We start from the raw sequence: 14,848 nt of genomic DNA on the forward strand, positions 1-14,848 counted from the left end.
TACTTTACAGAAACACTTTTTCTGCAGTGTGAGAGGTTCAAGTAAGAACGTTCATGCGAAAACCTTCAAAAACAATAAAAAGTCTCACATTCAAATAGAAAAGAAAGCCGGAGCAGTTGTTATGATGTTACATTATCATTAACACTTATTCATTCATAAATATCGGGTCCTTTAATATGTGCCGGGCACTGTGTAAGATGCTGGGGACACCTAGTGGGGTAAAATATACTCTTTCATTTATTCATGCAATAATATTTATGGAGTGCCTGCAACATGCCACACCAGAGTTAAGTTAGTTGAATGTGACCTTTGCCTTCCTGGAGCTCAGAGTTTTGTGGGAAAGATGAATGCTAATCTATTTACGCACGTGGTACAAACTAAGATAAATCTGAGGGCCAGGTATTCCACACAGAGGGAAGGGCACCTCCAAGCCTCAGACTCAAGACAGAGGTTGCCCGGGCTGCAAAGGGAAGTGGCAAGAAATGGGGCTGGTAGGTAAGTAGGGATAAATAAAAGATGGATAGGGACTTCCCTGGCCGTCCAGTGGTTAAGACTCACGCATTCCAATGCAGGGGGCGTGGGTTTGATTCCTGGGTGGGGAACTAAGATCCCACATGCCTTGCGGCATGGCCAAAAATTAAAAAAAAAATTTAAAAAAAAGATGGATAGATAAATAGATAGAAAGATAATGATAAATGGGGACCAATCAAAGGTAAATAAATAAATACAAGGTAAATAAATCTCATACCTTTTCCCTGGTAAGCAGTTTGGAAATTTATCCTGAGGGCGATGTGGAGACACTGAGGGGCTTTATGCAGACATGTAAGAGGATCAAATTCCGGTTTTACAAAGACTTTCTGACTACAGTATATAACACATTGTTTTGTGTTTACACGTACTATAGTATCAGAATAGCACAGATAGAAATCAGGTGTATGAAACAGAACTGGGGAGGCACAGAAGGAGGCCTTTTGAGATCATGAAACTTGAGTTAAGAGATTTGGGAAAAAAAGCATCATGAGGTACGTAGACAGCCCGGGACACTGTCTCCTTATGTCAAGAGCAATGAATGTGACAGAGCCTTCTAGATACACATTTCCTTTACTTATGATTTAGACTATAGTCAATCTTATTTTAAAATTTTGCCACAAATTTCAAATGTGTAACACCCTTGATGCAAGGTCTGAATTCAATTAAAGAGTGTTAATAATCATTATCACATTGAAACTAATATCCTTAAAATTGACTATTTAAGTACATTATGCAAAAATAACTCTCAAATGGTCCTCAATCCTCAAGAACTATAGAACTATTTTTCTGTAATAAAATAAAGACTATAAGTTGAAATAACTGTATGGAAAAAGATGGCTTCTGAAGCAGACAGACATTTATTATGAGGGTTGATTCATTCAACAAAGATTTAATGTTCCAGGCTCTGTGCTTAGGACACAAAGACAGAGCCCCTACTCTCAGAGAGCCCATAGTCATCAAGAATACAAGGAAACAACAAATAATAACATGCATTGTTGCACATGCTGTCACAGAGGGGCACTGTAGTCTATGAAGGCTTCATTTAAAAAAAGTGATACCTGGGCCGGATTTTACAGCAGGAGCTGAAACCAGGGAAGGGATTAACGGGGTACAAATTAGGCAATGGAAGTGAGGTGGTGGTAGAATAGGCATTTCAGGTAGACAAAAAAAAAAAAAAAAAAAGATCCAGAGGAATTAAAAATTATCTATATGGTTTGTTAGGAATATACAAGTAATCGTAGTAATCTTAAGTGACTGGAATGAAAGGTATTTGGAAAGGGATGGAGGACGAGGATGGAAGGTAGACTGAAGATAAGGAAGACTTGACGAAAAGACTGGACTTTGTCCTGCAGTTAATGTAAAGTCCTCAGAGTTTTAAAGTTGGCTTGAGACTTGATCAGATATCATTGTTGAAAGCTAGTGGGCCAGTATAAGGGAGACAATGAAAGGTAATAATAATGCTGTACATAACTCCCAGAACATGTACACTCTCAGGCTTAGAACAAGATCCCCACAGTTCTATATGAAAAGTCACAATCAACAAAAAACAGGAGTCTTACTGCTCTCTATATACATAAAATGCCAGGGATATGGCCCCAGTAGAAGGTAGGTGTATAATAAAACATTACTGACTACAGAAGAAGGAAAAAGAAAACCCTAATCACTGCTTAGTTTTTGCTTTTGTTCATTTCTAAACTAATAGCATATTCTAGAGAAGGAAGGAAACAATGCAGAGGACCAGCGCTCAGGTCCGCGCTCCTACACACTTCAGGTGACGCTGTGACTCACAAGTACTTGAGGACCAAGGAGAAGAAATGGCCTACTGTTCACGATGCTCGAAGCCACTCCAGCAGTAACCCTGGAGACACCCAGGTTCTCCAAGCAAGAATGAAGTTAAAACTGCATTAGGCTTAGCAGATACTTGAGAATTACAGACCTTTCAACCTTCATTTTGATTTAGAGACCCACGGGGAAATGCTAGGCCAAATCTCTCTTTGAATTGATAAGAAGAGAAAAAAAGCAGTGATGCTAGGCATAAAGAACAACCAAAAAAAGATTAATTTGAAAATCTCAATATATAGTTTGTCAGTATCAATTAAGATTAAAATGTATATATCCTGGGCTTCCCTGGTGGCGCAGTGGTTGAAAGTCTGCCTGCCAATGCAGGGGACGCGGGTTCGTGCCCTGGTCTGGGAGGATCCCACATGCCGCGGAGCAACTGGGCCCGTGAGCCACAACTACTGAGCCTGCGTGTCTGGAGCCTGTGCCCCGCAACAAGAGAGGCTGCAACGGTGAAAGTCCCGCGCACCTCGATGAAGAGTGGCCCCGCTTGCCGCAACTAGAGAAAGCCCTCGCACAGAAACGAAGACCCAACACAGCCAAAAATAAATAAATAAATAAAATGCTGGCTTAACTCCTAGAGAGTTTCATTACAACAACAAAAAAATGTATATATCCCATGATCCAACAGTTCTACTTCCAGAAGTTCATTCTACAGCAATAAGGGCACAAATCCATAGAGATATATGTATCAAGATGTACACCACAGGATCCTTTCTAATGGCAAAAATCAGAAACATCCTGAATGCCCATTAAAAGGGAAATAATTAAATTATGGATCATCATATAATGAGATTCAGAAGAATGAATAATGTACTGGGCTATATAATGTCCATGGTATATTATTGTGTGAAAAGACGTGCAACCACTATGAACAGTATGATTCCATTAAAAAATGCACGTGTGGATATAGCATAGAAAATAGTCTATGAGGATACACCCCTATGTGTTAACAGCAACTACCTCTGGGGAACAGAATACATGTGTGTGGAGGAAAAGAGGACATACGCTTTATTACTTCAAACCAATAGGGTTATGTGGGATTTTTAGTGTCTAATCCCAATAACAGTTATCATTTTTCATTAATATCACTCTATTAAGTTGTACCTTTCCTTACTGGTCATTCCCTTATTTACTCAATTTCTAACCTAAATGTAGATACAAAAATACCCCCCCCGCCAAATCCCAAGCTCTCCCTCTGCCAATTTAGCCTTTTTAGACGTCCTCACTTCATGACTAGAACTACCTCATTACTTTTGAAGAGCTGACGAAGGAAATGTTATACAATTTGATAGCAAAGATTTTCGTTTAGGAAGGTTTATTAAAGTTCAGGCAAAAGCTGAGTTTAGCTGCCTGAGCAAAGAACTGAGACGTTAATAGAATTCCTAGCCCTCCCAATTACTTGGGAATGATGATAGTATTAATCTTCATCGCAGGGAGTAGTGAAATGAGATGATGCAAGAAAAGAGTTTAGCGCTGCATCCGCCTCATGGCTGAGGGAGTGGGGCTGAGGAGGTACTACGTAACTGTTAGCCATTATCACTGTTGTTGCTTATACATCACACTCATTTACAACTTAGTGATTTAGGTGCCCCGATAACATTAAGGCATTAACAGAGATCGTTTTATTAGTCTTGATATTCCCAACATCTAGCCAAGGTGCTCAACAAATGTTTACTGAGTCAAGCAACTGACACAATAAAATAATAATAGTGCTTACCCTCATGGGGTTCTTTTCAGGATTAAATGAGTTAATATTAATCAGCCTCTTAGAACAGTGCCTTACATGTACTAAGTTCTATATAAATGTTTGCTGTTTGAGGTCGTCAGTTCCTTTACCACAATACCCAAATCCCATAGTCCTCTAAGATTTTTGGTTTTATAATCCATTTGGCAGCAAAGCCTGACCCAAACTACTCATAGTCTTTATTTATCCCACCTAGAGCGAATATTTTATTTAGCTGCAGAAATACTGAGATGTTTTTTTTTTTGTTTGTTTTTTTTTTGTTTGTTTTTTTATAAATTTATTTATTTATTTTTAGCTGTGTTGGGTCTTCGTTTCTGTGCGAGGGCTTTCTCCAGTTGCGGCAAGCGGGTGCCACTCTTCATCGCGGTGCGCGGGCCTCTCACTATCGCGGCCTCTCTTGTTGCGGAGCACGGGCTCCAGACGCGCAGGCTCAGCAGTTGTGGCTCACGGGCCCAGTCGCTCCGTGGCATGTGGGATCTTCCCAGACCAGGGCTCGAACCCGTGTCCCCTGCATTGGCAGGCAGATTCTCAACCACTGCGCCACCAGGGAAGCCCGAGATGTTTGATTATACAGTTGACCCTTGAACAACATGGGTTTGGACTGTGCAGGTGCACTTATACAAAGATTTTTTTTCAATAGTAAATACTACAGTACTACACGATCCGCAGTTGGTTGAATCCGTGGATGCAGAGCCATGGATGTGGAGGAAACGTGGATAGGGAGGAACCACGTGTACAGAGGGCTGACGCTAGGCTATATGTGGTTCAAGGGTCAGCTGTAGTTGCTACCCCCAATTCTACTGGAGGTGCTATATGATACTATACAGTATATGTGCCATATTATCTTTCTGAAATCTCAAAAATTCTGATTTCTGAAATACATTTGGTAGAAGGACTTCAGACAAGGGACTAGAGACCAGTGCTATCATCTTTGGAAAATCTGGTAACATAGATTTCAGTAGCATAAATATGGATACTTGACTTTGAAGAAAATTGAGAACAGGAAAACTTTACTTGTTAAAAGGTGGTATTTGAACTTTTAAAATACAGATTAAAACCAGCTGACTAATTAACCTTTAGTAAAATAAATGCCCTCCAGTTTGCCTTCACTCCAGTTATCCCCCTTCCATTCTTACACTGGGGAACGTGTCCTTCCTCCCAGTCAGTCCTTCCTCCCAGTCAAGGCTAATTAGGTCCCTCCTGCTGCTTTCTTAGAGACCTCCCCCTGTGAGTTAGGACCTCTTTTATCTTCAATGTCTCCCTCTCCACCAGCTCTGATCATTTTTATTTAAATATGTTTAAGTCTCCTCCATGATAAATATTCCTCTGACATCCCAAGTTCTCCTTCAGTAGACACCTTATACTCCTCTTCTTGAAACACTGTCTACATCCCCTATATCTTTTTCTTTTTTTTTAAAAATTCCTCAGTCCATGACATCTTGGCTTCCACCCCCACCAATGCACTGAAAATGCTCAAGTTCACCAAACATTCGATAGTTCAATAGTGCAACCAGATAGGTCTTTCTTAACACAAATGTGATCATGTCTGTCCCTTCTTAAAACCCTCCATAGTTTTCCAATATCCTCAAAATAAAGTCTATGCACATTCACAGAGCCTTATGTCTTACATCTCTCTTCCTCACACTGTACAGTCGGTCTGTCAATCTACAAATGTTGCCTGAATGCCTACAGCATGCTAGGCAAGTTCTGGGATCTGAGGACACAGCAGTGAACCAGCCGTCGTTTCAGACATCAAGAAGTTTATAACCTAGTAGCTAGGAGTTGGGGATACACATAAACAAATAAACAAAAATATTCCCGATTCTAATAACCGTTATAAAGGTGGAATGGCAGCTGTGCTATGTCAGTTAGGATATTCAGGTGATGTTTTAGTTGAGAGATCTGAATGTCTCAGCCAAAGATGGACAGCACACTCCCACCCAGCTCTCAGCTGAGACCTCTCTTGGGGAGTTTTACTCTAGCCTTGAGTTGGGGCTGACAGCAATTCCTAGGTGCTCCAAAGCACCGTGTGCTTACTCTGTGTGTTCACCACTCTCATTTGCCTGTGTTACTGCCCATTACCAGTTTGACTCTTCCCCCTACAGGAACTGGCCTTTTTGTTTCTGGTTGCATAATAATGCTGGTAGCACTTGGTACGTCAGAACTACTCAATCTGAAGGACAGATAGAGTAATTAATATTGTTAAAAAAATTTCCCTGGCCTGAAGGCCCAGGTTTGTTTCTTATTGTTTTTAGGTCCGGCTATTTTGAAGTGTGAAACATGTGTCCCTTGAAAAGGTGTGTGGCTGACTGAAATGAGGGAAAGCCACATAAAACACTTTATTCATTACTTTCATTTGCTTTATTATTGTTAACGTGAATATTAAGGCATAAAACTCAATACCTAGATTAAACAAATCATGTTTTTCAGCTTATGCTTTTCTACTATTCTTTTCTTATTCCCAGGCCCTGTGAAAATATGTAATTTTTCCTATGTGAAATTTTGAAATACGAAGTCATATACTTCTTGAGTAAAACCTAATGGCTCCTCAGCTGTGTTAAATATTCAACTTGTGATGAAAATTAATAACTGCACAATTATTTTCCTTTTTAACCATATGCGTTTCTGTATGTAAGTGGGTAAGTTCTAAGATCTTTATCCATTTTTAATTCTAAACTCAAGATTAAATATAAGCATGAAAAACATGATGTTTTCAGGCTTGGGCATATGCTAATCAACTGTCAGATAGATTACATCTGCCCAAACCTATTCTTTGTTTCATATGACTCAGCTTGTCAACTGATCCAAGGTAAATGAGAGATTCTTCTGAGATGATACAACAGTTAAAAGTCAAAGATAAGTGATCCCTATGTGTTATCTATATTGAAAAAAATCTAGAACTCTTCCTCTAAGGCACTATGAAGGCTTGTAATCATGCAAACGTTACACTGTGACTATAATCACTGTCTTATAATTCTCCATCCCCCAGTGATAGGGATAGAGTAGGATAATTAAATAGTTTGTTTAGCAATCCCACTAGGGAAGGGAATTTTAAGGAAGTCTGGGAGACTGTTGTAAGCTAATGACCACTCAACAAAATAATCCAGTAACCTAGCAACAATCTATACTACCTTTTAGGAAGAGCAGGTGCATTCAAGGGCCAGGCACACTCAAGCCACAAGTCCTGATAGTTAAAACACAAGACAGTAGATATGGGATCTGAATCATGTTACACGAAGTCAGGGAATTAATGGTCCTTGAAGAGTAGCATTCTGCATGTAGCCAAGACAGGAATATAGGTGAAAGGGGAAAGAAACTAGGTGAAAGGGGACATTATACCAAAATCTGAGATGAACTACCATATTTAAGTATATGTTAATACCCTTTTGCTAATACACATATGATTTAAATAGCGCCATGACAGTCCTGGTTAGACCATATAGGGTCAAAGGAGGAACTAATGATGTAAGCCTTGACATGCACCCAAAAATGAGGAAGAAAGTCGTCTTCTCCCCTCCCCACTTTTTCTTTGATTATAAAAGTGTAGCCCTCTTTGTTCTTAGGGCCGTGCTCCCTTGCTGGCCTGCTTGTATCTCTCACAAGCATCCTATGCTAATAAACTCACTCTTTGCCTATCGCTTTGCCTCATGCTGACTTCTTTCTCTTCTGAGACAAAAGAACCTGAGCTTCAGTAAGTCCTGATACCAGGTGAGTAGTTTCAATTAAAAGACAGTGGGTTTGGGACTCCCCTGGTGGTCCAGTGGCTAAGACTCCGCGCTCCCAATGCAGGGGGCCCGGGTTTGATCCCCGGTCAGGGAACTAGATCCCACATGCTGCAACTAAGAGTTCACATGCCGCAACTAAGACGCAGCACAGCCAAATAAATACATAAATAAAAACATTAAAAAAAAAAAAAGACAGTGGGTTCAAATGTAAAATAGATAGCTAGTGGGAAGCAGCAGCATAGCACAGGGAGATCAGCTCGGTGCTTTGTGACCACCTAGAGGGGTGAGATAGGGAGGATGGGAGGGAGACGCAAGAGGGAGGAGATATGGGGATATATATATATGTATAGCTGATTCATTTTGTTATACAGCAGAAACTAACACAACATTGTAAAGCAATTATACTCCAATAAAGTTGTCAAAAAAAAAAAAAAAAAAAAAGACAGTGGGCTCAAGTCCCCTCCTAAGTCAGAGATCGTGCGTTTAAGTCCCAATCTGAGGGTGACTTGGGTTCAAGTCCCAGACCGTGGGTTCGAGTCCCAATCTTAGTTTTGGCTGGGTTCAAGTCCCATCCGAGAAAGAGTATGGTTTCACCAGCAGTTAAGTGACCCTTCCATTTTGATGGTTTATGTATGAAGCTGTCTAGAAACTGAAGCGATGGAAGAGAAATAAAAGTAAATACGGACAGAAGATACATCATTCCTGTGACTGAGGACAATCAGCTTCTAAGATTTTAGTGAACACCATGAAGGAAGCATTAAAGTCACCTAAATCTTAGCAAAGATTGGATTTTTACAAACCCAGTATCAATATTTTCCATTTAATGTCACTGTCAGAGTAGCACAGCATATTGATTAGACCAAAGGCCACAGAGAATGTCAAATACAGCTCTGCCTCCCTAGTCAGAATGTTGTAGCCAGAACTTCTCACTGTGTTTTTAGAGGGATGAAATCAGCTGATATAGTAATACATACTCCCTTATCTGCTATTAAGGCAATATTTCTAAGTCCACTTAACTAGACTCAGTCTATTTGCTTTTGTCTCATTAGTTCTGTTATTCTGTTTCTAGGTTACTGGACTTTGATGGCAGGCATTTCAAATCCTATATGCTTGTCCAAAATAAGAATTAATTGCGTGGCTTGAGTACAGAAATTTTAAAGAATCAAGACAGAAGAGCAAATCTGTGGATAAATCTGATAAAAGACAGAATTTAATGGAATCAGGTAAAGCAATTGTCAAAAACCCATCTGAACGATGATGAATGAGAACAAGAGAAACTAAAAAGATATATTAGACACTTTAAAAAATGTCACTTACCCTTAGTTCTTCTTTTGTATTGAAACTATCAAGAAGCTGTTGATAATGTCTATCTGTCATTTGCCGTAACAGGGACAGGAGACAAGCAACAAACTCCCCCTAATTGAAAAGAAAAGGAAGCATGTTTTTTAGTAAGTACATCAAAGAACATCAGTAACTTACCTTCAACTGATCTCAAATAGAACACTTGAAAAGAAAACCCATTATGATCCAAATTTACCCTATGATGTTGTCTTAATCTAAATTAACCATAATATTACAGTCAAATTTCTCCCTGTAATGATTATCATTTACTTGGTACACATGCACTTTAAAATGGGGACTTCCCTGGTGGCACAGTGGTTAAGAATCCGCCTGCCAATGCAGGGAACACGGGTTCAATCCCTGGTCCAGGAAGAGCCCACATGCCGTGGAGCAACTAAGCCTGTGTGCTACAACTACTGAGCCTGCACTCTAGAGCCTGCAAGCCACAACTACTGAGCCCGCGTGGCACAACTACTGAGCTCGCGCACCTGGAGCCCACGCTCTGCAACAAGAGAAGCCACCGCAATGAGAAGCCCGCGCACCACAACTAGAGAAAGCCCGCACACAGCAACGAAGACCCAACGCAGCCAAAAATAAATAAATAAATAAATAATGAAAAAATAAAATAAAATTGAGTGGATTTTTTTTTTTAACTTGGGTGGAAGCTTTTCAGTAGGGAAGTAACTCCACACACTTAAAGAAGATAAGGTACTGAGGCTCCTGACCATTTATTAAGCATTTACTATGTCTTCGTTCATTATATTGTTTGAGCCTCATATCAGTGTTATAAGGTAGGGGGTATAATACTAATTTTTTTCTTTTTTTTTTAATTGAAGTATAGTTGATTTACAACATTGTGTTAATTTCTGCTGTACAGCACAGGGAATGCTAATTTAAAGAAAGTAAAATGTAGGTTTGGTGGGCTAAAAGACTTGCCCAAAGTCACACAGCTAGAAACTGGCAGAGCTGTAGTTATTCCTGGGGTTTTCTACTCCAAAGCTCTTCCTGTACCTTCATGCTCCATTTATAATTCACATGACCTTCTCCAGCTCATCAGAGTGCTCATCTGCTGACTTGTTGGGTGTTGAAAAAGCCATACATTGCATAATGTTGGTTTCAATCTCCTTTTAAGAACAGTTTATTTATTTTTTTAAAATTTATTTTATTAAAGTCTAGTTGATTTATAATGTTGTGTTAATTTCTGCTGTACAGTAAAATGATTCTGTAATACAGAACATATATATATATATATATACACACTTTTTCATATTCTTTTCCATTATGGTTTATCATAGGATATTGAATATAGTTCCCTGTGCTATACGGTAGTACCTTGTTTATCCATCCTGTATATACTAGTTTGCAACTGCTAACCCCAAACTCCCAACCCACCCCTCCCCCATCTCCCCTCCCCCTTGGCAATCACAAGTGTAAGAACAGTTTAAGTTAACTGTGATCCTTTTGTGCTTGGGTGCTATGTGATTGACTCCTACAAAGTCCAAATCTTAAAAATTAAAAATGAAAAAGAAAATATATATATAGCATCCATAGATTTGAAGACTTATAAAATTGCTATCACTTGCATTTCCTGATGCATTTCTAACTTAAAATATATGTTTTCAATGCAAACTTTTTTGCTCAGCAAAGAATTTATCTACTTTTAGTTACATTTAAAACAATACAAGCACAACAGGAGAAGTAATCAGTGGTAACTGACTGTGGATTTAGAGAAATTCAGTTTAATTGGGAATTGGTTTCTTTGAGTTTACACGGAAAAAGATTATAGGCTCACATGTAAAATCTGAGACTAAAAGCCCTGAGTAGTCAGATTTACCAAGAGAGGCAGCTAAGTCAGGACAGTCAAACGTATCCCCACCAAGGCCATGGGAGGCCTGAGGATGCTACTTAATGGCCATGCCAGGGTAACCAGAGATGCAAGCTGGCTCCTTGCATGTGGATAATCATCTGCCACACACAGATATGACAAGTAATTATCCCTACATACTTTTTAGGGCAAATATTTAAGAACTAACCAGTATGGGTTAGCAGAAATACCCTCTAAGCTCAACATATTACTTCGTTAATGCACAAAGGAACCCTTGATACTTAACACAAGAAATAGAACATTTAAGGGAACAATCATGAATATTTTAGTGTATGTGTATGAAGAAACAACCCAAGGCTAGGAAGAAACTACCTGAAAGGACTGGGAGCTCATACATGACTGGTGCTCATATATGACTGAGAATAGTGTTTATTCTCACCAGCCAGACTGAAAAATCCTCACTATTAATAGGGCATCAGGGCATCAGTTAGAGCACTAAAAGTACTCTTTTCCTCAGTAGTGGGGAAAAATTACTCCTAGAATAAATGCTGCTCTGATCCTACCTAAAAAAGTTCAAAAGCAAGGCCTGAAACAATCTAACAGTCCCCAAGAAACTGCCAACCTCATTCCACAGCAAAGGTCAAAGACATTTTTTGGAATTAAAAAAAAATTCACCTCCCAACAAGGTAAAATTTACAATGTCTGGCGTTCAATAAAAAATTACTAGGCTTACACAGAAATAGGAAAAAATGATGAAACAAATGAGAAGAGAAAATAATCAATCAACAGAAACAGACCAGAAATGACACAGATAATAGAATTAGCAGTCAAGGACATTAAAATAGTTATTATTACTGTATTGTATATATTCAGGAAGCTTGAGGAAAGACTGAACATGTTAATTAGAGGCATGTAAGATTTCAGAAGGAACCAAATTAAACTTCTAGAGATGAAGACTGTCATGTATGAGATGAAAATTCACTGAATGGGACTAATGGCAGATTAGACTGTGGACAAAGAATGTCACCTGCCATTTCAGTCTACAAAGGCTGTTGAGTCATCATCTACTACAGCCATCCCTGATGGTGCACCCTGAGGGGAATTCAGGATGGAGAAAACAGGATACTGGTCCTAGATAGTTAAGATGCACATCAAAGGAATAATTTCAATAAGCCCAGACTCTTGAATCTTCTCATACATAGAAAAGCACTAAAATCATTTACTTGAGATGTCTGTTTTTTGTGATTAGCAATAATCTTTTGATGTTCGACTACATTTTTTTTTTTTTTTCAGTAAAAACTCCTATATATCCTGGTTCCTCCCTTACCTCTTTGGGACAGTCCCTCAGAACTATCTGAGAGGCTGCCATCTGGGGCTATACTCCTCAGTAAGTCCACTGAATAAAACATAATTCTCAACTTTTAGGTTGTGTATTTTTTTTCAGTCAACAGACAATACAGAAGAAGACAGAGTAATAGATATCCTCCAAAATGAAACAGAGAAAAAAAAAAAACTAAAAGAGAAGAAAAAAGCACAGTGAACTCTCGGACAACTTCAAGTAGCAAAATATATACGTAATTGCAGACCTCAAAGAGAAGGGGTCAGAAAAAGTAGTTGAAGAAATAAGGGGAAAAAATTTCAGATTCTTTGAAAAGCATAAACCTATGTATCAAAGAATTTCAACAAACCCTAAGCATACGAAGCATGAAAAAAATTACACCAAAGCACAACACAGTAAAATTGCTGATAGCCAGTGATAAAGAGAAAATCTTAACACTAGTCAGAGGAAAGAAAAGACACATTATATACAGAGGAAGAAAGATAAGGATGAGAGATTTCTCACTGGAAACAACACAAGCTAGAAAATAGTGGCGTAATAGCTTTAGAGTACTGAAAGAAAACAACTATCTACCAAGAATTTGTTACCCAGTAAAATTCTTTCAAAAACAGAGAAAATGAAGACTTTTCAGACATCTCAAAACTTAAACAGTTCACCACTTCTACTCACATTATAGTGAAGGTTCTAGTAAGTGCAATAAAGCAAGAACAAGAAATAAAGAAATGCAGATTGGAAAGGAATTTTTAAAAAGCTGTCTTTATTCACAGACAACATATTTGTGTACAAAGAAAATGCTACAGAATCTACAATGAGCTACTAGAACTACTTAAGTGTGTTAATCAATGTTTAAGAATATAATAAGTTCAGTGTACAAAAATCAATTTTCTGCATAATGAAAACGAACAATTAGAAATTGAAATTTAAAATAATATAATTTATAATACCATTAAAATATGAACTACTTAGTGATATATATGACAGAATATATGTAAGATCTGCTGAAAGCTACAAAACCTTGATGAGAGCAATTAAAGATGACCTAAATAAATAGAGAGATATACTATGTTCATAGACTGGGCGATTCAATATTGTTAAGATGTTAACTCACTCCAAATTGATATATAAATTCAATGCAATCCCACTCCATATCACAGCAGGTATTTTGGGGGACAGAAAGTGACAAGCTGATTTTAAAATTCATATGGAAGTGCAAAGGACCTGGAATAGTGAAAACAACTTTGAAAAAGAACAACGTTAAAGGTCTTAGACTACCTGACTTCGAGACTAAACTATAACGCTATGGTAATCAGGATACTGTATTACTGATGTCAACATAGAAAAATAGATAAATAGATAAATAGAACAGAAAGCCCAAACCAGAAACAATCCAAACGTCCACGAACAGGTGAATGAATAAACAAATTATAGCATATCCATATAATAAAATACTATTCAGCGTTAAAAAGAAATGAACTACTGATAAACAGAGTAACATTGATGAAACTCAAATAATTATATTGAAGAAGTCAAAATGCCCTCCTCCTCCCCCATTCCTCCAAAAATCCAACAACAATAACCACATACTGTATGATTCCATTCATATAAAAATCTAGAAAATGCAAACTTATCTATGGTAACAGAAAGTAGCTCAGTGGTTGCCTGGGGATGACATAATGAAGAGGGGCAAGAAGGAGGGAATACAAACAAGTACACAGAAACTTGAGAGAGTAATAGACATGTTCATTATCTGGATGATGATGAAGGTTCACAGGTATATATATTATGTCAAAATTTTATCAAACTGTAGACTTTAAACACAAGCAACTTTTTGCATGTCAATTATATCTCTAAACTTTAAAAAATAGGGCTTCCCTGGTGGCGCAGTGGTTGAGAATCTGCCTGCCAATGCAGGGGACACGGGTTAGAGCCCTGGTCTGGGAAGATCCCACATGCCGCGGAGCAGCTGGGCCCGTGAGCCACAGTTACTGAGCCTGCGCGTCTGGAGCCTGTGCTCCGCAACAAGAGAGGCCGCGATAGTGAGAGGTCCGCGCACCGCGATGAAGAGTGGCCCCCGCTTGCCACAACTAGAGAAAGCCCTCGCACAGAAACGAAGACCCAACACAGCCATAAATAAATTAAATAAATAAATAAATAAATAAATAAATAAAGCATGACACAAATTAAGCAATGTAAATACCATCAAGCTTTAAAAAAAAAATACTTAAAAAAAAAAAAAGATATTATGACAACATTATCATTTATGGAATGGCACTATGTGTAAGTTTCTGTATTTTGATTATATTATCAAGTTTATCCCTCACTAGAGCCTTGTTGGGTGGACACTATTAACTTAACATTACAGTGAGATTTGTTAAAGTTAATAACATATTTATCCCACATTCCACAGTCAGAAAATGGTGAAGCTGGGGTGTTAACCTAGGTATCTCTGGCTCTTCTTCCTGCTGCTCAGGCTGATTTATTTTACTGAGGAAATATAACTG

At 38.4% G+C, this 14,848-nt stretch overlaps 1 protein-coding gene across 4 annotated transcripts in view; it reads right to left on the minus strand.

Moving 5' to 3' along the window:
- Positions 1–14,848, minus strand: part of DOCK4 (dedicator of cytokinesis 4) — a 486,764-nt gene that overhangs the window by 92,489 nt on the left and 379,427 nt on the right. For all 4 annotated transcript variants that reach the window (XR_014246916.1, XM_082399962.1, XM_082399963.1 and 1 more), the window contains one exon: positions 9,160–9,258. Coding sequence is in view for 3 of the 4 variants with exons in the window: in XM_082399962.1 (XP_082256088.1) it covers positions 9,160–9,258 (99 nt within the window). In the remaining variant the exon portion in view is untranslated. The remainder of the gene's footprint in view (positions 1–9,159; positions 9,259–14,848) is intronic.

The sequence above is a fragment of the Balaenoptera borealis genome, assembly GCF_965194805.1.
Source record: "Balaenoptera borealis genome assembly, chromosome: 7".
Classification (NCBI taxonomy): domain Eukaryota; kingdom Metazoa; phylum Chordata; class Mammalia; order Artiodactyla; family Balaenopteridae; genus Balaenoptera; species Balaenoptera borealis.